This window comes from Labrus mixtus, chromosome 11 (genome assembly GCF_963584025.1).
Source record: "Labrus mixtus chromosome 11, fLabMix1.1, whole genome shotgun sequence".
Classification (NCBI taxonomy): Eukaryota; Metazoa; Chordata; class Actinopteri; order Labriformes; family Labridae; genus Labrus; species Labrus mixtus.
In genome coordinates, this window is record NC_083622.1 from 10,746,062 (window position 1) to 10,767,058 (window position 20,997).

The window sequence follows — 20,997 nt, forward strand, 5'->3', positions numbered from 1 at the left end:
GAAGTGACTTACGCAGCACTCTTAGTGTCTGTAACCATTAAAATAAGGCAGTGCAACCTCAGCAACAGGGACTCTAATTTAATGGATATTTACACATAAGTCAGCATTTCCTGACCGCAGACCCGGTTTGATAGTCTATGAATAACCTTCGGCTGAGCTAATACCCTGCAGACGAGCAGCAAAGTGCTTGTCTTAGCAGGAACGGAGCGGTCATAATGCATTGTGGAGGTGCAGAGCGGGCGGAGACGGCCATCATTTCATATCTCAGTGGATCTGCAGGGTCTTTAGCTGCTCGGCTCCTCTGACGTAAATCAGGCCTGTCAGAATGAATCAAGTGTTATCTGTATAAAATGGCACAGTGCAGGAGGAAGCAGACTGAGTCTTATCAGCGGAGATTTCTCTGTGTGCAAAGAAAAACGACCTGCTGATGATGGAAAGGTGACGTTGTTCTAAGTTTCAGGTGCACTTTTATAGAGTAACAAATTCATTTGGATTAAAACTAATTCTACAAGAGATATATTTTGTCCAGATGGGACAATATGTCTTAATTCATCCAGTATTCAAATTATTCAGGCTACACAAAAGGTAGAAGATTTAATTTGTTGGTTGTATTCTGACGCTTTTTGTTATTTTGGGTGGTTACGTTACATTTGGTTATTCCTCTAATGTTCATTTGTATAGGGACAATTGTGCTACAAGTGAAGTGATGCCACAAATCAGAGCATTTAACGAGGCAGAGTGTCTTAAATTCAATAAAACTCAACATAAACTACACAAAAGACAATACAAAGCTTAACCGTAAATCATTTAGATCGTAAAACTTAGAAATACACAAGAAAAGACTGACAAAACAAAACGAGAGCTCCTTAAAGACTACATATGTTTGATGCTTGATCATCCAGAGTCTCACAAGACCATATCACTACTTTCTGTGTACTAGTCCTCAACATGCAGTAGACTGTGGAGCTTCAAAACAAAACACAAAAGACCATGTGTCACTGTCTAAATGCTTCTGGACTGTTACACAGAGGATGCTGCACCTGCTACCTTATTGGCATAAAGCCTTTTATAATTAGAAATCCCAGATGGATGACTAACACACTTCACTTCCTTTGAAATATCAGGACTGTAATCCTCCGTTGAAAATGCAGAGCAGACAGAGAGATGGGCGTGTCAGACGACAGGTCTGTCTTTGAACGCACCACAGAACCAGTCCAGAGAACAGACCACTAAAATGTCACAACACAATGCATCAGACAAAAAGCAGGAACTGGATGTTGTTACACCTGCTGTTTGACAATAGACCTTTTCACCTTTAATTATACTTACATTAAAGGAGCAATATGTAACTCTGACATCTGGTGTTTAAAATGGGCACTGCAGTCCAAATTAAAAACATCAGAGAGAGCTGTCCCGCCCCCTCCTCTATAGAGTCGATGTCCACAGAGGGTGCAACGTCAACGACACTGAAGCTTCAGTGTTTAGCCAGCTCTGCATCGGTCTGTAAACCTTTCTGTGTTCTAACCTCTCTCCATTTTTTAAAAGCATCTCCGATATTGATCCTAGTTTGAGCACGTTTCTGCTCGTGGAGCTAATTAGAAACATGCAGAGGCTTTTTAGGTCGGGTACAATCACTTCTATCTGAAGCAGTCTCTAACTGTTGCCTAACAAACTTAGGGACATCCAAAACGGCCCCCTAAGGGTGCCTTAAAACCGCCTACCTTCTCTGGTCAAAACAAATCCAGACCATTCAGGACCAGAATCTAAAGTTAGAAGGAGGACATGCTGGCTGCTGCATTGTTGTCAGAGAAGCCAGCACTTCAACATAGCATGTTTTCTTAATGTCTGATCATAAGGTCAGGTAGCATCATCCTAATCTCATTATTTCTGTCTTCTAAATCAAGGCAGCCAACACCTTTAGGGAGTCGTTTTCACATTTTAACAAAGAGTGGTCAGTATTTCTAAGGTTTGTCTCCTGTGTAGAGCTCAGCAGCAGCCTGCACTGTAAGCCAGAGGATTCATTAGTGGTTGTGTGGGCTTTGCCTAGGTAACAGCTATTGATCCAGGAGGCTCTTCCCCTGCATAAAAGGCTTTAGCTGTGGAAGCCCGTCAATCCTGACTGTCATTATAGGAAGACTGAAGCCTCTGTTTACCGACCAGATCCCCCTGCATCCATCCTGTGCCGCAAGAGCCACAGTTTGCTTGTTCTGTGGTCGGGTGAAGGTTAAAGAAAGGCGTTCTGGAAGAAAAGGACAAATCTGATGAAGGGATGGTACCAGAGGAGGTTTGCAGACAGAGGGCGCTATTAACATACAGAAACTAAATTACACTGACTCCACGCTCCTACTCTGATTCTTCAGCTGACATCACTCTTATCCAGGATTCCCTCCAGTGGCAGAAAAGCTGCATCGCTATGGTGAGATAAATAAAAAGGTCAAGAGCTCTGCAAACGACTGAAATTAAGTCGTTGTCACAGGAAAGCAGGGTAAAATAAAATGTACAGATGAACGTCCTCTTAGGGCTTCTGTATTTTAATTATTAACTTGTTTATTTTTCTTTTATTCAAATCTTTTTCTTCATCTGTCCGCCATGTTGTAATATGCCGTCCTGATGTTTAAAAGACGTGAAAAATGATTTTGGAGCATTTTTGCAAAGAAAGTCTGGAATGCTTCAGAGACTGATTGTCCTTTCTGAACACTTACATGACAATTCATTCGAGGTTTGTTTCTTTTTTGCTTTGTTTCAAAGTGAAAGTGCACTTTGAGTGAGACATTATGAACATTGATGACTCGATTCTGGATTTCTACCATTTACTAGAGAACTCACGGTAATCAGGCACAGATGTTTCCCCTTCCTCTCCTGTGGCTTTGGGCTGCGACTCAATAAAGTTTTTTTTTTCTAAATTTAGTCAATAGAGACTCTATCATGATGCAATTGCAGAAATAATAAACGGATTACGTACCCTACCAGAAAAAAAAAAGACTTTCAGTTCACAAAAAACCTCAAACTAACCCTCTCCCAGCTCCCCACACGCCCTGCTTCCATCAAACTCAATCTCCTCGTCTCCAACTGGAGATAGCAGCCAATATCAATATTTCATAAACAAATGAAACCGTGGATGGAGGCGAGCGTCAGAGTGGCCCTGGAGGGAAAAGACGATCAATGGTAAAATAGGTCTGTCCGCTGGTGTCTGCCAATCCCGGCCCACACAGGATAATGCTATTACCCATCAGCCCGAGTGGACCATCGACCGGCCTGCCGCTCTCTGAGTGGACTAATCCAATAAAAAGCATTAAAACATTTGTTCAGTGACACACTGGCTGCAGGTCCGAACCCAGAACTCTGAAGCTCCCACTTTGCCCAATAAAGACTGATGTAGACTCAGAATACATCAAATTTTAAAGACCGGTACGTAAGTTTCTTAGTTATTTTATGTTACAATCACCTGGTGAAATCAAGCATTTTTATATAAAACAACTGATCATGTGTGTGTGACTTTTCCTCCTCTTATTAGTTAATCATTTTTAAAATTCAGTTTTTAACACAAGCTTTTCCAGCATGATGTAAAAACTGTCAGCTCATTCCAAAACAGTTGTTTTTAGCACAGAATGACCATGTCAACTTATCCAGGAGCTCACAATGTACAATATATTTTAGAGAAATACAAAGTTTATATGCTCATGAATGCCGAACAGACAAATAACCAGTAAGCAGGGATGGCGTCCAGCTACAGAACCGTCTGAGGGTTTAGTTTATAGACTAAAGTATTAGCATCATGTATAACATTATGTCTAGATTCTGACTAGAGTTGTTAGCAGTTAGCATTCTTTGGCTAGCTTGCTTGCTAACATTGTCTCTGGTGAAATGTATCAGATATTGGTTCCCAGCTGACAGAAAGCTAGCTATTGCTAGTCGCTAAGCTTCTATGTGTGCAGCCACTGTCTCTCAATCTTGATCAGATTTGGACTTTCAGTGTGTGTTACCTTTAGAAATGTTGCCAGGTGTTCAGTAGCACAGAGATGAGGTCTTCCAACATGGCCGCCACCAAGTTTGACACAGTGTTTTGTTTCCAGTGAAATAAGTAGCTGACTAACCGAAGACGTATATGTGAAAAAGAACTTGTAGATAAGAACTGGAGTCACATTCAGCACATTGTCTTCCACTGGATGGTTTACAGATCTGCTACAAAACATTCTTTATGTACAAAACAAATATGGCCGCCTCTGTCAATTAACCAATGAGAAATAATCACATGAAAGGTCAGCCTCTTAAAGGTACAGTGGCTAAAACGCAGAAATAAAAATAAAAAACACAGAGCAAAGGTATCACAGATCCACAAGAAATAACTAAAACTCAAGGATGATTATTATTAATACCAAATTAAATATAAAAAAAAAACTTTGGTTGCATTTGAAAAACTCCAGTTAACATAACATAAAATTTCTATAAAGGCCAAAAAAAAATCCATCATAGCGTCAGACTCATTTGCTTTGTGTCTGCCACTTCCGCATTCCTCTTTTTACGTCATGTCTTGCCTCATGAGACCCCCCCCCCCCCCGTCCAACAGTGGTCTCCTAATGTGAGATGCATGTGTGAATAACTCAGGAGGGTTTCAGAGGCAGCCTGCTTAAAATGTTAAGGACATTTTCAGGACTGCATAACTGAAAGAGGCACATGTTGACTGTACATATAGGGCACTTTTTTTGATAGAAACTTTGACATGAACTTGCATGTATGCATACTTTTAATAAACAACATGAGTGGACTGGATATCGGTTTTTTTAGAAGTGTTAAGCTGGAGTAAATCTATTAACCTGCAAACATGACAGAGTACTGTGATGATACAACATTGTGTCTTCAGATGAAAAACAATGTCACTATAATTTGTATTTGTGTATGTAAGTAGATGCTGATAAGTTCCTGGTCTCATCTTTAGTTGCAGTTTAACCTGTTGTGGTGCAGAGGGTCGTCGTGTGCCTGCCTGTGTCATGAATGTGTCGGGAATCCATCTGTCAGCAACGCTTTTAAGACGAATTCCTCTGGATGGTAAACACATGTCTCTGCCATCTGCAGAGCCTCAAAGTTTCCCTCATGTTTTCCTTTTCTCCTTGGATGCCATCGATGTCTGCTTTTCTTCTCCGAGGCCCGATGTTGTCTCTCTTTAACCCCCCCAGTGCTGTTGAAGTAAACTGCTGCACACACACACATATATCATTATCACTGAAGAATCTCAGAATATTAATGTGTTTTCTCCTTCACCCTGACCTTTAGTCTTTTTTCTCTGCTGCTAACCCATCTGTTTTCCCTCATTTGTAGTCTGCAGCTCTTTTCTTGTCTGCCTGTCTTCTCTCATACAATCATGTTTTCTTTAGCAGAAGGGGTTAAAGCCTTTAATATGTCCAACAACTCCTCTGTGTTCTGAAAAAGAAAAGAAAAGATTTCACATGTGTTATTAATCAGGACGTAATAAATAAAAGTTTGCAGACTTTCAATGAGAATTTAATGGCTTGTGTTTCTGGCTCCAATTTCCAAAAGCAGAAATTCCTGCAAAAAACAGGAGAAAAACACACTCTCTTTGGTTTCATCAGTAACAGACAACTATTAATCAATCAATCAATCCATTTTTATTTGTATAATGTCAACTCATAACAAGTGTTATCTCGAGACACAAAAGCAGGTAAAAGACCTTACTCTTTGTCTATACCTATAAGCTTAGTTCGTCTTGTAGTCCAACACAAAGAGGGGCGTTGAACTTACGGATAATGACCCCAAGGGAGGACCGAGTAAAGGAGTAAAAGCGTGAGAAAGAGGAAATGAAAGAGAGGAGAAAGACAGGAAATGCCACGTCACTCCTTCAGTGGGTTAATCTATCACAGTCTGCATCAAATCCTCATGAGAACATCAACAAACATAGAGGATCGGATGACGGGGCGGATGTAATAATTTAAGGCCTGGAGGGAACCACTAGCACAGCCCCCTCTTCAGTCTGAACTCTATGTTTTGAAACAGATGAAGTCTGTCCTGACATCAGGAAGAAAGTTCCCAAAGAGGACTGTAGGTGCACTAAGCTATGTTTGAAACCACAATCCAGTCCACCGAGGACTTTGATGTTGAACCTGTGTTGGCACATGTGCTTAGGTTTGTGTACGTTTGAAACACTTCCGTTTAAGTAAGGAAACCAAACCCCATGAATCTCACTTTATGCATTATGCTTGAATAATGTGTATATTATATAACAAAAGAAGAGTTGTACATTTTGAAAACAAACATGTTTTTTCGAGCCAAAAAAAGAAAACGTTTTTAACATTTACTGCGTATAAAGATGGACAGCGTGTCTCCAACTCCTCTAATCATAAAAAAAAAAAAAATCAAAAGCAAGGAAGTCACAGCCAAAGTCAGCATAGTAGGGATCTGCTGGTGGAGCCACAGTATTGGTGTCCCGCTTGACAGGATTATTTTCACTCATCTGTTCACACAGAGGAGGCGGAGCTTATGACCTATACTGCAACCAGTCAGTAGGGGGAGCTCCACAAGAAGTGGCTTCTCTATTCTGCCATATTGTCCATCTTTTAACACCGTCTGGTTGTAAGGAATGACTCCTATATTTTTTCTCAGTCGCATTTTTGTGTAGGAGTTCACTCTGTAACTAACACTGTGTGGTTTCCTAAAAAAGCAACGGTATAATTTTAGTGGGAGGCCAGAGGACGATGATGTGTAACCTCAACATTTAGTCAGCTTCTGGGAGTTTCCTCATCAGTAAGGGGGTATAAATAGTCCCCCAGGCTGATTTGTCTGTCCACCAACGCATTAGTGAATTACAGCTGTAATTGCTTTATTGATCTGGTTTGTAGAACATGTTCAATCCTCTGCCTTAATTCCTCTTTTTTTTTGTCCTAGCAGTCTGCACATGCAATATCATGCAGTTGCCATATTAGGTGCACGTTTCTTTTTCTTGCAATGTCCTGGCTTAACTGCTGACCATCTCTACTGGCGGCTCTGTGATATGCCTGTGTTGCTTATTTAAAATAAAGGAAAAGTACGAGAAGGTATTAGATACATGATTTATTGAAGAATAAAAACTGATATGAAACCATAAATCACAAAGAGTAATTCTAATATGTTTGTGTGGAATCAGATTAACCTCTAGTATGTTTTTTTTATTTTAATCTTAAATGGGTACGTACAAGCCTATTTTGGAGGCTTTTTGTAAATAAGCAGTACAACAACATGATTAAAGTTAATGTCTTCCAGTAAGACTTATTGAATTTCTACTTTCCATTTGGTATAAAGGTGGTTTGACTCTCTTCTGAAAGGGCAGGATGTCTCTGGGGGTAATTTGTCTAAAATCAATAATCCGCCCTCTTCCAGATACTGAACCTTAATCTGTTTCCTCAGATCTAAGACCCAGTTTTTATTGATCTGTGTGTGACAGATGTGCTTGTATCAAGGCTCTGTGTCGCTGTCGGAGTCATTGTTGTGCGGACAGATCGTTGTTGTGTGACTCAGGCCGGTCAGAGTTCAGTTGTGTTATTAAACTCCACACAGCAATTCAATAAAATGAGGGATTGAGATAAGTAACAAAGTGTTGGTCTATGATATCTGTATGATAACAGTTAAAGATGTCCCTTATGCTCCTGTGTCTTCATTTATTATTTTATTACAAGTTTATTGCAATAATGTTAATTTTCTTCCATCAAATTACTCCCAAGTCCATTCAAGCTAAAAAAAAAAAAAAGCGTAATTTTCTCCCAGAAATTACATAACAGTTTGATAGCAGCTCTGTCACTTTTGTTTTCCATGACAAGTGGCCTTGAAGTGAGGACTGAGGAAGTACTTTCCCTGCAGCCCTGCCCTCCCTTGACTTCTTTACCCCGAGTGATGTTTTAGTCTGTCTCTGAACACCATGTTGTCTGTGACCTGGAAACATCTGGAGAGGGAAGTGAGAGGGCTGGATGTACTCAGACTGGAAACACCACCTTTCTACCAAAACTACAGACTGTTAAAATACAGTGTGTGCTGACGCTCAGGGTTGATTCACTTCATGAACAAAACATTTTATTTCCCTGAAGGCCAAATTTAAGTCGAGTAAAGTTAAGTCCAGTCAAACTTATCTGTAACTATTTTCAAACAATGGGAGTTAACGAAAGTGCTTCACAGACATAAGCAAATGAAAAGATTGTAAACAGAAAATACAAATAAAGCTGGTACCCTGCAAGATTTAGGATAGAAAAAGAGGACAAGTAAAACCTTTAAAACAAAGAATTTATAACACATGCAAATACAATTTAAGCATTTTTGAAAGCCAAAGAAATTCCGACACGAATCAGAACTAGACTGCTGATACATAACGACATAATGTGCCATTCAAATCATTTGGGCAATAAGGATTACAATGAGACAGTGTCGATTCTAGAGTCTGTTGGGGCCCTAGGCAAAAATGAATTGTGGGGCCCTCCAACCAGAGTGGGTGCCCCCACAGGGAGGTTTCCGACTGTCATTGCAAAATTTGCACATTTTGGTCCTCTGCTTTGGTTTAAGTCTGTTAGCCCTTAGGGGGGCCCTACTGGTCTGGGACCCCGAGCAGTTGCCTGCCTTGTCTGTTGACAAGCAGTGATTTTTTAAAAGCATTAACATCTGTGGTTTTTAGATTAATGTCTGAAAGAACTATTGGATGGGTTACTGGTGCAGACAATAATGTTCTTGTTAGGATGTATTTATCTTCATCTTTTATCTGATTCATCCATTTATGCCTGGGGTTACAAAAACACATGATCTGTATATGTATACATTAGATACAATCAGGAGTCTTTGCATAATCTCAGTGTGTGAGAATATCAATATGTAGAGGTCGCACAGTCAGACATGTTAATAGTATCACCAGAGACATTATTAATATCAAATCACTTGCTGTTCACACTGACTTACTTTTACATGTTGCTAGGGTTGCTTAAGTTACAGAAGGCAGATAGCCAGCCTTTCGACTTAAGATATGTATTATTATTAAAATGTGTATAATATCACCCCCCCTGGGATGTCTGCGTTTGACACTGACACAATCATAACATTCACAACTTCAAATTGGTAGCCACAGTCATACACTATTGTAGACATGTTTCATTTTGGGGAGATTTTTTCAGCTGGCAGTTCATAGGATCTTAGAAATAAAATCTCGCTGCTGCACTCATGGTTTTTCTTAAATTATCTGATACAGTTATTGCACATAAATATGTCCATTTCTACACATACATTATGAACAAAAACACTTATGTACGAATGAAGCAATAGATGCAAAGATGGGAACATTAAGTACTTCAAGAGGGGGCTTAAAAGAATAACCATTGATTAATTACTGAGTCGGAGTTAAAGGAACTTCCAACGGGGTCTAGAACCAGGAACTACATGTTTTTATGACCCTAAGATAAAAGACTAAAGAAGACACAGGCAGTAAAGTTTTAATCGTAAGCAGATACAGCTGGAACAATATGGATGCTGTTAGACTTCAGAGGCGGAAGCTAAGCTTTTTGGCTAGCTGCAGACATTTTGTTAACATTTCAGTCTTTGGTTGTGGAGCTGGTTTAATCAAATTCTGGGCATGGTTTGCATCATATGGTGCATTGTTCTCTGTCTTTTTCGTCAACAATTATTATGCTAACGTTTGTAAAACATTGGGGACAACTGCTCCTTGACAGGCACATTTCTCAGTCGTCATAACAGCAGCATCGTTGTTAGACGGAGCTGAGGGGTCGTCAAGTTAATTGATATGGTAACATCAGTACATGTCATTATAATAACATGGTAAACTGTGACCGTACCTGCAAAGGCATCATTATTTTGTCTCCTGGAATATGTCTTCTCTCTTATCTCTGAGAAAAATGTAAATGAGGAGGGGGCAGAGCATTCACCCCGAGGGTAGGGCAGAACACCCCTCAGAACCCAACAAACTCTTCGGGTGACTTACAAACGGTCCTGTCGCAAGTAAGACTGACTGTGCAAGAGAATCTACACAATTGTGTGATTTTTCTTCATATGCTGTAGTTCATCAAACTTCAGAAATGAATGCACCTACAATCCTGCAGGGCCGGCAGGCTGCAGATTTTCCCACCTTTCTGATATGTAAACAGGTTGAGGAGCTCCACAGGGGTCCTTTGAGAGTCCTGCAGGCCTGCTTGTATGCCTAAAGGAGAACATTTGAAAAAACTGTGAACTTCTGTTAGCCTTTGGCAATATCCCACAATCCAGAATACATTGCATCACTCTAACATTTCATTTTTTACAGCTCAGCTGTAGTCAGAGAGCTGTCAGCCCCTCCCACATTTACTTTTCCCATGGGATTCACACTAATCCAGTATGACGGTTACTAAATCCTGAGAGGGCCTGCTAACAACTTTCTACTTGTGAAGCAATCCTTTGACAAACTGATGTAATCCTGAGGAGTGGACATACTTGAAAGAAAATGTCTTTTAGCACATATTACTCATTATATCATTTTTTATTTCTCAGCATCTTGTTAACAGCTATAGATCATTTATTTTAATTTATACATATATTATAAGGTTAGTTCCATTATCTTGATCCGGGCTGCTTCCTGCAGGATTTTCAATATTTTCATGTTTCTGTTTAAACCCTGCCAACATGTGTTTTTCATCCAGCTAATATCTTAGTTCACACATCTCTTTGTCTTTGTATTATAATGCTCATTCTAAATAAATCTGTACAAATCTCTTATAATGCCTTTTCTTATCGCTAAATTAGTGATACTGACGTTTTCAAGCACCATCCCTTCCAGAATATGCTGCATATATTCTCTCATGGGGTGAGCCACTGGGGGCTTTTCCTGCGCGCAGAGGAGACATCTTGTGGTGAGCAGGAAAGACTCGCCACTGGAAAGGGTCAAGAAGATAAAAGGAGGTCAATAGATTCCTCTGGCAGGGAAGTCATTCAATCTTTCAGCTTGAAGACACAAACAGAAAAGACGATATAACCTCTGTTGTTGGATTGGTTGGAAGGTAGTTTTTCGTTTTCTGAAAAGTGAGTAAATGTACATTTTTATCATTCCTTTTTACAGATTTAAGATTCTGGTGCAGCTTCATTTTGAAAATGATTATATGACTGAGCAGGTAATACTCCTGACTTTTCCTTTTATTGTGTGGCTCATGCAAATACAGATAATCAGCAGGAAATAAAGTCACACTGCAGCTGCTTTTCCAATCTTATGGACCAGGAGCTAAAGGTCCCTGCTCAAGTTTTCTAAAGTGCAGGGACATGTAGCTTGTAGCTTTTTGACGACTTAATCACATGCCAGCAGCAGACGGATTTACATTATCTTCACAGGTCTTTATACCTTTATATAAATGCAGACAACAAAGGGCCGAGGCTTTTAATTCCTTAAAGGGAAAGCAGCTACTTGGTCAGGAAACAATGCCAACCTTTTGGTTGACATGTTGTTTTAGATGGAATACATTTTCTCAAACAAAACCAGGGCATATATTTATCATATTATATACAAAACTTTACAGGAACTTGAACACTTTGTGTTTATGCTGCAGAATGCCACAGACGCCTTCAAAGGTCACATCGATGAACGAGCAGAACTACAGGGGCGCAGACAATCAGAAAAAGAATTCAGATGGTAAGAGACAATTGACTGGACAACAAAAAGTGCAACACAACAAAATGTACACAGAGCGTTGTAAAGTATGGAAAATAGGTCCTCCAGCTGTGCAACATCACACTCGTACCTCCACAGTGTGTTTACCAGCATCATCTTGTTGTACCACTCATCATGTCACATAATGTTGAGGCCCTGCAAATATCTACAATCCACTTTTAGATACTCAAAAACAAGTCATGAGTGGGATGAGACTGACACAGGGACAAGGTGTACACGCTCTCCAAGCACTCTTCTTGTTCGGCTGACTTGTTTCATTTTCAATACAAACATCCTCTTCTCTTCTTTCTGTCCGACCCATGGTTGACAATGGCCTTGGGTGCAAAGTTTTTTTCCCAGGGTGTTAGGTGTCCATGCACCTCCGTCGAGTGTTTACAGGATTTTATCTGTGTCAGTGCCCCTTATCCCTTTGAGGGGTTTCTGAAGGGACACTATATAAACATCCCAAGAAGACCACTGCTCACAGGTATACAGGTACTCAGTGAGGACGACCGACCAGCAGGACTCTAAACCATTGGATATCCAGCAAGAAAGGTGAGTTCTTTTTACTCTGATTGAGCAGGCATCTCCATCACCTTCTTGATCAGATTTTTTAGGTCCAATTAAAGAACGAATTAAAGAAAGAAAGAAAGTCCTCAAAATGTAGTTTCCATTGTTTCGCTCTTCTCACTTCTACTAAACTTTACCTTCATCAGAATTCATTTGAAGTAAAAAGGAACACATTTATCTCTTGCTCTTTCCCTCTTCATATCTTACCTTGGCAGCAGTAGCTCAGTCTGTAGGGACATGGGTTGGGAACCAAAGGGTCACTGGTTCAAGTCCTGGTGTGGACCAAGTATTGAAGTTGGTCTGGTAGCTGGAGAGGTGCCAGATCACCTCCTGAGCACTGCCGAGGTGCCCTTGAGCAAGGCCAAACCCCCTCCCCACCATCAGCTCAGGAGCGCCTGCTGTGGGCAGCTCTGTCACTCTGATATCTCTCCCTGTCCATAGGATCCTGTTTGTGTACATGTGTGTATATACTTCAGCCTATGTGTGTGTTGCATGACTACAGAGTGTAAAAACTGAAATTTCCCCTTGCGGGGATCAATAAAAGTTAATCTTAATCTTCATTTTGATGAAAGTGAAATCAGTATTTCCAACAGAAACAGGCCAAATTCAGCTAAATGTTGAGTTGAGGTCTCTGTTAAAGCTCAGCGCAAATCACTAACATGGTGGACCTGTGTCTTATTCAAATTTTGTGTGAGACTTTTGCTGTTTGCCTCTAAAACAAAATACAACCTCATTTAAAAAAAAAAGTTGGGACATTGTGTGCAATGTAAATAAAACTAAATGTAATGATTTGCAAAAAAATAAAAAAATTGCACAAAAACAACATTTCAAATGTTAAAATTCAGAAATTGGTCTTGAAAATGTGTATGTCCAACTTGAATATGTAGCAACAAAACATGTGAAAAAAGTTGAGGCAGTTTTATGTTTGGTTACAACAGAACAAAACAAATTGGGATTGAGGGGACCAATTTCTTTAGTTTCACTTGTTTTTGTTTTTTAAATGACTGTTGTCAAGTGTTACTCCCCTATCATCTTTTTCTTTCACAGCATCATGGTTGTGCACTGTTTATGTTTTGACAAACAGCTCTTTGTTGAAGATATTTGAAGCACATATCGGTATGGTTCTGAGTCCGCCTGAGGGAAGGGTAGTGAACATACAATGTCCGGGGTGAGATGTGACGTTTCTGATGGATGAGGCTCGTCTGAGGAGACCAACCAGAGGCTTGCAGGCATCCAGAATGAGCTTGACGAAATCGCTCTGGAACTGCAGATGTCGTCAGTGAACAAGCAGAACTTCGATCGAGAGGCGCATATGATCAGCCAGTACGAAAAGTTCCAGGAGCTTTTCAATGCCAAGGCAGATGTCAAACAGAAGAAGGTGGAGAAGTTCCTCAGCCATTATGAGAACACAGACGGAGACATGAACTTGGACGCCCTCTACAATGCAGTCATTGGGGAGAACACCTCAGGAGACCCCATGCTGGAAACCGTCGTCACCACAGAGCAGAGAAGCAGAAGGGCGGTTGAGGATTTCTGCGCCCGGTTGAAGAAGCTCTTTGTGGTGGGCATTATCGCCGTGATGGGCCACTCCGCCCTCAAAGAAGGGGTGGTTGGGGAGGAGATGGTGAAGAGGTGGAAGGATCGCATGGAGGATGTGGAGAAGCGAATGAAAGCAGCTGTGGATGAATGTACAGGGAAATTCCCAGATCAAGCCAAGGTGGACGTGGAGCACATCCTTCAGGAGAACACCGGCTCGGTCAACCAAGAGTTCACCCAAACTCTTCTGGGTTCACTTGTTAAGAAATACGACTGGGTGAACTGGTCCGTCAGGGCCTTCAACAACCGGGAGAGGATCTTCTTTTTCAACTGGCTGGCAGGAAAGAAGTGCCATGGAAGTGGGGGAACCAACTGGTTTGAGTTTTCAACCAGGAGCAAAATCACAATAGTGGTAACTTACTGTATTGACCCCAAACCCATCAACAAGAGTCAGATCCAGGAGAAGATCGAGGCCAGGAAGCTGAGGGGCAACATGAAGTCACTAGCTCTTTCCTTGACCAACACTTTCCCCAACAGCCTGGTCCATGCTGTCAGCCGTTACAAGGAGGTGGTCGAGTCCCACAACTTCCCTGCGGATTGTTACTACCAAGAAAAACACAAAAAGGCTTTGCTGTGCATCCACCCTGAATAGACTCCCGGAGCCTCAAAAAAAACATATTCACACACTTTTATTTTTTATAAGATCCCTGAACGAGATCTTGATTGTGATTTATTTCTTACTTATAATTATTATTCTTTTACATATATGTCTTCGCCTTTGGTGAGCGGTGTCAGGATGTTGTAGACATTTTATACCAATACATTTCAGTGCCAGTTTCAACCAGGTGTTGTGAATTTCATAATCATATATCACATATGTAATGTATCTTCATCGTAGTGTTTTTATGGATGGGCTTTGATATGATAAATATGTGTGCTTTCTGGCAGGATGTTTGCTGTACATTTATACTGAGGTACCCTTTCCCCCATAAAAGGCTTACTTTCAGAGCTGACTTTCAGATGAAAACATATGCTTTCTTTCAAACTCCCCCTTCTTCTCCTGTCTCCACACTTGGAGACCCCCTGGCTCCTGACAAGTAGATATGCATCCCAAAGTTGATTCAGTTGTTAAATGTTTGTCTTTTTCAGCCATTAAAATAATTCTATTTTGGTTTCAAGTCTGTTGGTTCTTCTTCACTTGTTCACTTGCAACGCTTGTTTTATGTCAATTTGTTCTAGAAATGTGGTCAGAACAGGTTAAATATATTAAAGGACATGTTATTTAAGCATTACAATTGTTAAATGGCTTGGATCTTACCTTTAGTAACAAATACAAGCATTGTAAAATTTGTTAATTTGGCCCCATGTGATGACCTGACACACAGCCATCTTGGAAATTTTGTCTTAAGAAACTGCTTCACATGATCTGTCACATGAACTCGTTCAGTATGTGTCACTTAGGGACTTCATTTGATAATCTGAAGGAGAACATTTAAAGTGTCTGAAACACCTGAGTCACCGTGGGTTCTTATGGGTTAAGGGAGTGAAACTAACACTAACCCAGGTAGTAAAAAAAGTGTCGTAGCAGAGTTACTTGTCTAATCCCTAAGTGTTGTTTTATCTCTGTTTAGCGGGTTGAAAAGGAAACTCTCTCACAGTGTTAAATATTTAACTATTTGAAAAGGGTTAATTTGACTCTAAAAAGTGTGGAGCTATATAAAGCCTGAAAAAGTGTAGAAATCAACTCTGTGGGAGTTAATTCATCACTGGTCTTTTTGCTCTGATAGTTTCCATTGTTCTGCTTTTCTTTTTTGTAATTTAAACTGGTCTTCATTAGAATTCATGAAAAGCTTTGAGGAACTGGATGTTGAAATAAGACACATATTTCTACATAATAGACATGAGTCCCATAGGGCACGAGGACTTGTTGAGGGCTGACGTATGTGGTCTCTATTAAAGCTCTGTAGCTCTGAAAACCTCACTCTGAAATGGTGGACCAATGTTTGATCAAGTGCTCTGGGGGACTCGCCTTTTTTTTCAAACTCTATCATAAAATATTTCACTATAAAAAACTATAAAAAATAACAACTTTTTTTGTTGGAGATATTTTGAAGCACAAGGCAACATAACTAATCAGTAAGTATTTTTATTCACTTTTTCTCTTTTCTAGAATGAAATTTCATTATTTTGTGTAATTACAAATTTTGAATGTTTCCTTTTTTGTTATTGGCATCAGCTGGTTCTTATGACAAAGAAAAAAACATACAAAAGGCACTAATGGCATGTGAGTGAATAAAGTAAAAGCAATTAGTGCAGAAATAGGAAAAGCTGTAAAATGACACCACTGAGCTCAACAGCAGTTATTGGTAAACCTATTCTATATTAATTATATGTAATATGTTGGGTGTTTTAATTACATAGGGTCCGTAATGAGGAGTGTAGTTTAATTATTGAACGAGTGCACTGGTGGGGGTTTCTTCTCTCAGACCTGGGTGTGCATTTAGCTGAGCAGTAATATGTCCTGTGAGAAAGAAAGTGACTTAATGTCAGCTGATTGGATTTGCTTTGTCAAACATGACTGAAACTCATCTATAATGAACTTTAAAAGGGTTTCATGTTTCTTCTTATTTCAGGCACCAGCAAAGTCTTTGGCTGTGAAACACAAGTTTGATATTTTAGTGTGAAATACACGACACAACAATGAACAATGTGGCAGATTGGATCATGCAGAACAGGGACAAAATTGAGAAAGGCGTGGACATCATGGGGCAAGCCTCAGAGGTGCTTGCCTCCACCGTGGGCCAGCTTCACCCTGTGCTGGAGGCTGTGTTTGTTGCTTCTGCTGAGTTACTCAGTAATTCAGAGGGCAAAGAGGCTCGCTACCTGACTCAGCAGTTTGAACTGGTCAACCAAAAACTCGAGGGGATCCAGGATGAGATAAACAAAATCGCCCTGGAGCTGCAGAGGACGTCGATGAACAAGCAGAACTTCGATCGAGAGGCGCAGATGATCAGCCAGTACGAAAAGTTCCAGGACTTTGTCAATGCCAAGCCAAAGTTCAAAGAGAAGAAGATGGAGAAGTTCCTCAGCCATTATGAGAACACAGACGGCGACATGAACTTGGACGCCCTCTACAATGCAGTCACAGGGGAGAACACCTCAGGAGACCCCATGCTGGAAACCGTCGTCACCACAGAGCAGAGAAGCAGAAGGGCAGTTGAGGATTTCTGCGCCCGGCTGAAGAAGCTCTTTGTGGTGGGCATTATCGCCGTCATGGGCCACTCTGCCCTCAAAGAAGGGGTGGTTGGGGAGGAGATGGTGAAGAAGTGGAAGGACCGCATGGAGGACGTTGAGACCCGAATGAAAGCAGCTGTGGATGAATGTACAGAGAAATTCCCAGATCAAGCCAAGATGGACGTGGAGCACATCCTTCAGGAGAACACCGGCACGGTCAACCAAGAGTTCACCCAAACTCTTCTGGATTCACTTGTTAAGAAATACGACTGGGTGAACTGGTCCGTCAGGGCCTTCAACAACCGGGAGAGGATCTTCTTTTTCAACTGGCTGGCAGGAAAGAAGTGCCATGGAAGTGGGGGAACCAACTGGTTTGAGTTTTTGACCAAGAACAAGATCAAAGTGGTGGTCTCTTTCTGTGTCGACCCCAAGCCCATCAACAAGAATCAGATCAATGAGAAGATCGAGGCCAGGAAGCTGAGGGGCAACATGATGGCATTGGCTCTTTCTTTGAACACCAGCTTCCCCAACTGCCTGGTCCATGCTGTCAGCCATTACAAGGAGGTGGTTGAGTCCAACAACTTCCATGAGGATTGTTACTACTATGAAAAACACAAAAAGGCTTTGCTGTGCATCCACCCTGAATAGACTCACAGAGATTCAAAAAGTTATATTCACACACTTTTATATTTTATCAGATCACTGAACGAGATCTTGATTGTGATTTATTTCTTACTTATAATTATTATTATTTTACATATATATATATATATGATGTAGACATTTTACACCAATACATTTCAATGACAGTTTCAACTAAGAGTTATTAATGTTATAATCACATTTTTAATGTATCTTAATTGTTGTGTTATTAAAAAAAATAAAACATAAGTTTGAAATCTGTGTTTGTTCATTTTTTGCATAGTGTTACATTAGTACATAAGAGCTTCTGGCTTGTGTTTGTCATGTAAAGCCAAAGCAACCATAGCTTGGTTAGCTTAGCATATTTTAGCTAGCTTAGTGGAAACAAGGGGAAACAGCTATTATGGTTTCTGGCCAGGAGCTGTGACATCCAGGAGATTAGAAATGTAATGTGAAATTACATACATACATATCAGTACTGATCACTAAAAGTCAGCTGTAATGTGACATGATATTCATGTTAAGTCAAGATATGCTAAACTAACTCTATGTAGAAACCAATACATGTCATTATAACCAAATGGTCCCCACCAGTCATTATCATTTTGTTTCCTCCAAAAGAAGATGTATGTTCCTCATCTATGGGTGGACTATAAATGAGGAGGAGGCCAGAAAATTATTCCTAAAGAGGGGCAGAACCCATCACAGACCCAAATGAACTCTTAGGGTGTTCAGGTTTTTGGTTTTTAACACACAATTTGTACTTTTGCAAGTTAGGATTACAGGCGGGTTGAATCTGTATATAATCACCTAAATCGTTCATTTGCTTTGAAACAAGGTCAGATGACTTTTGTCTGTTAAACATCAGATATAAATGCACATATCATCATGTAAAGTCAATCCCTGTGATGTGTTTTTCTAAGGATGCAACACACCTTTTTTTAAATGTTATCAGATAGTCAAAGGGTTTATCCTTCACAGGGGTCCTTTGAGGGTCCAGTCTTGTTTTTATGCCCAAAGGAGAACAATGTGATTGTCATGATTTGGTCTGTTTTAGTTTTGTTTAGATGTATTTATCTTTTAGTTCTCAGTCTTCCCTGGTGTTTCCCTTGTGTGTTAATGTTTCCTAGTGTTGATGGTTTCCTAGTTTTGTCTTCAGTGTTATCTGTTTTATTTTGTCATTTATTATCCTCGTGTATCTCTGTGTTCTAGTGTGTTTTGTTAGAATCTTGAGTTCTGTGTGTCTTTCGTGTTTCATGATTTAGTTTGTAGTTGTCCTCAGTGTTTCTTGTGTTTCTTGACAGAATGAACTGACCTAAAATGGACCCAGCAGAAACTTTTGAAAGAATGGATCCAGGTAGTTCCAAGATATTTTTAGTTTGGCCAGGAGCACTGCAATAATAGAGCAGTCTCCTTGGACTGGCACCCACTTGGCCATTTTTTCTGGTAGCCGAGGAGGCCAGAGAAAAAGAAGTGGCCACCATGGCTTCCGTCTCCATGTTCTGCCTCCACTGCCCAGCACACCAGAGTCTCTGCCTCAACCCGAGCCTCAGCCCAGGACTCAACCCAGGCTCCAGCTCAAGCCTCAGCCTCCCTGTGCCTCAGAGCCACAGCCTCCCTGTGTTCCGTCTCAGCGCCATCTGCCCCCTGTTCCGGCAGAGCGCCGTCTCACTCCCCTGTCTCTTTGGGAGGCCCTGCCCACTCCTATGACTCCTGTGTCTCCGTGGGAGGTTCTGTCCACTCCTGTGTCTCTGTGGGAGGTTCTGCCCACTCCTGTGTCTCCGTGGGCAGCCCTGCCCACTCCTGCGCCCTCTTCAGGGGCCCTGGCGACTCCTGCACCCTTGTCGGAGGTCCTGCTGACTCTGTCCACACCTGTACCCTTGTCGGAGGCCCTGCCAACTCCGCACACTCCTGTGTGCTCGTCAGAGGTCCTGTGGTCTCCAGTTTTCCTGTGGGAGGCCAGACCAAGACCTCCTGGCCTCCCCTCTGAACTGGTCTGCCTGTTTGGTTGGCATCCCGGACGCCCACCTGAACTACTCTTTGTGTTTGGTCTGCCTCCTGGCCGTCCTCCTGAAGGTCAATGTTTCATGTGTTTATCAGTGTTTATCAGTTTTGGGATTTTCTCATTTTGGACATTTTGATAGAGAGTTTTTGTTTTTAATAGTTAAATAGTTTTATTAGTTTATTCTGCACTTGGGTCCACCTCCTTGTTTTCCCACACCCGTGACAGTGCCGACATGTCCTGCATGTACACATGCAGGACCCAGCTTCTGTGAGCCTCTGGCAGTATCACACAACTGAAAAAACATTAAACCGCAATAAAGTTTTCTTTTGTACAGCTCAGCTGTTTTCAGAGAACCTGTTGAACCTGCCCTCATTTATTTTTCCCATGGGAGTCAGCCAGAATCCAGCATGACGGTTACTTAATCCTGTCTGTCCCACTAACTGCTTTCTATTTGTGAGGCAATCCTTTGATACACTGAGGAGTGGATATATGGAAAACAAATACAAGAAAAAGTCGGTTAGCACATGTTACTCCACCTACAGTATCACCTTTTTCTCTCACAAACCCTTTTCACACATACGGAAATCTCCTGAAAAACTCTGGAGATTTGGCTACCCGGAGGGAGGTCGGGAGAATCTCCGGAGAAGTCCTCCTGTAAATATCTAGATATTATCCGGAGTGCATATGTGAAAACGGCTACAGAGTCTCGTTATTATAATAATAATAATAACTTTATTTATATAGCACCTCTTAAAAACACAGGCTTACAAAGTGCTTTGACAAACAGCAAAAACAAGAACAAAGCAAGCTAAACCGAACACAGAAGAACATTAACAACAGTAAGACTATAACAGATGCAAAATACTAAAAATAATTAAATACAATTCAACAGAAAAGAACCCATATTGCACGATACCCAACAGACACCCGACCGTCACAAGAACCATTATAAGAACCCAGGCAAAACAAGAACCCAACAACACAAGCTGAGACCAAGAGGTCCAAATATTTAAAAAGATGTAAGAAACTGAAAGAGCTAAAAGAAAATAAAAAGATAACAGCGATAAGAAGGTAGGAGCAGTAAAATAAATAGAAACAAGTGGTTAAAGGATCAAAAAAAACTATAATATTAATAAAAATAAAAAGTATATATAAATATAAAACATAAATAGACAAAGTAAGTAAGATAAGAAATTACCAAGTTAAAACATAAGAGGAGTTAAGATATGAGCATAAACATGAGATAAGAGCATAAATAAAAGGACAGTAAGAAGTAAAAGAAGATAAAAATAGAAAAAAAACAGTAAGAAAAGACATTAAGAAGATGACATAAGACATAAGAATCTGCAAGTCTAATCTCCTC

The 20,997-nt window shown here is 40.6% G+C and overlaps 2 protein-coding genes across 2 annotated transcripts; both read left to right on the top strand.

The window, feature by feature from the left end:
- Positions 1-11,577: 11,577 nt before the first annotated feature.
- On the top strand, positions 11,578-14,443 carry LOC132983146 (uncharacterized). Its single transcript, XM_061049380.1, has 2 exons — positions 11,578-11,629; positions 13,414-14,443. The coding sequence occupies exons 1-2, from the start codon at positions 11,578-11,580 to the stop codon at positions 14,403-14,405; spliced, it is 1,044 nt and encodes a 347-aa protein (XP_060905363.1). The 3' UTR covers positions 14,406-14,443.
- A 1,278-nt stretch (positions 14,444-15,721) lies between these two features.
- On the top strand, positions 15,722-17,872 carry LOC132983569 (uncharacterized). Its single transcript, XM_061049926.1, has 2 exons — positions 15,722-15,889; positions 16,387-17,872. The coding sequence occupies exon 2, from the start codon at positions 16,454-16,456 to the stop codon at positions 17,633-17,635; it is 1,182 nt and encodes a 393-aa protein (XP_060905909.1). The 5' UTR covers positions 15,722-15,889; positions 16,387-16,453; the 3' UTR covers positions 17,636-17,872.
- Positions 17,873-20,997: the final 3,125 nt, after the last annotated feature.

Coding starts and splice junctions, on each gene's coding strand:
- LOC132983146 (XM_061049380.1), top strand. CDS start 11,578: ATGAACGAGCAGAACTACAGGGGCGCAGACAATCAGAAAAAGAATTCA. Junction 11,630..13,413: donor TCAGAAAAAGAATTCAGATG/GTAAGAGACAAT, acceptor CTGATGGATGAG/GCTCGTCTGAGGAGACCAAC.
- LOC132983569 (XM_061049926.1), top strand. CDS start 16,454: ATGAACAATGTGGCAGATTGGATCATGCAGAACAGGGACAAAATTGAG.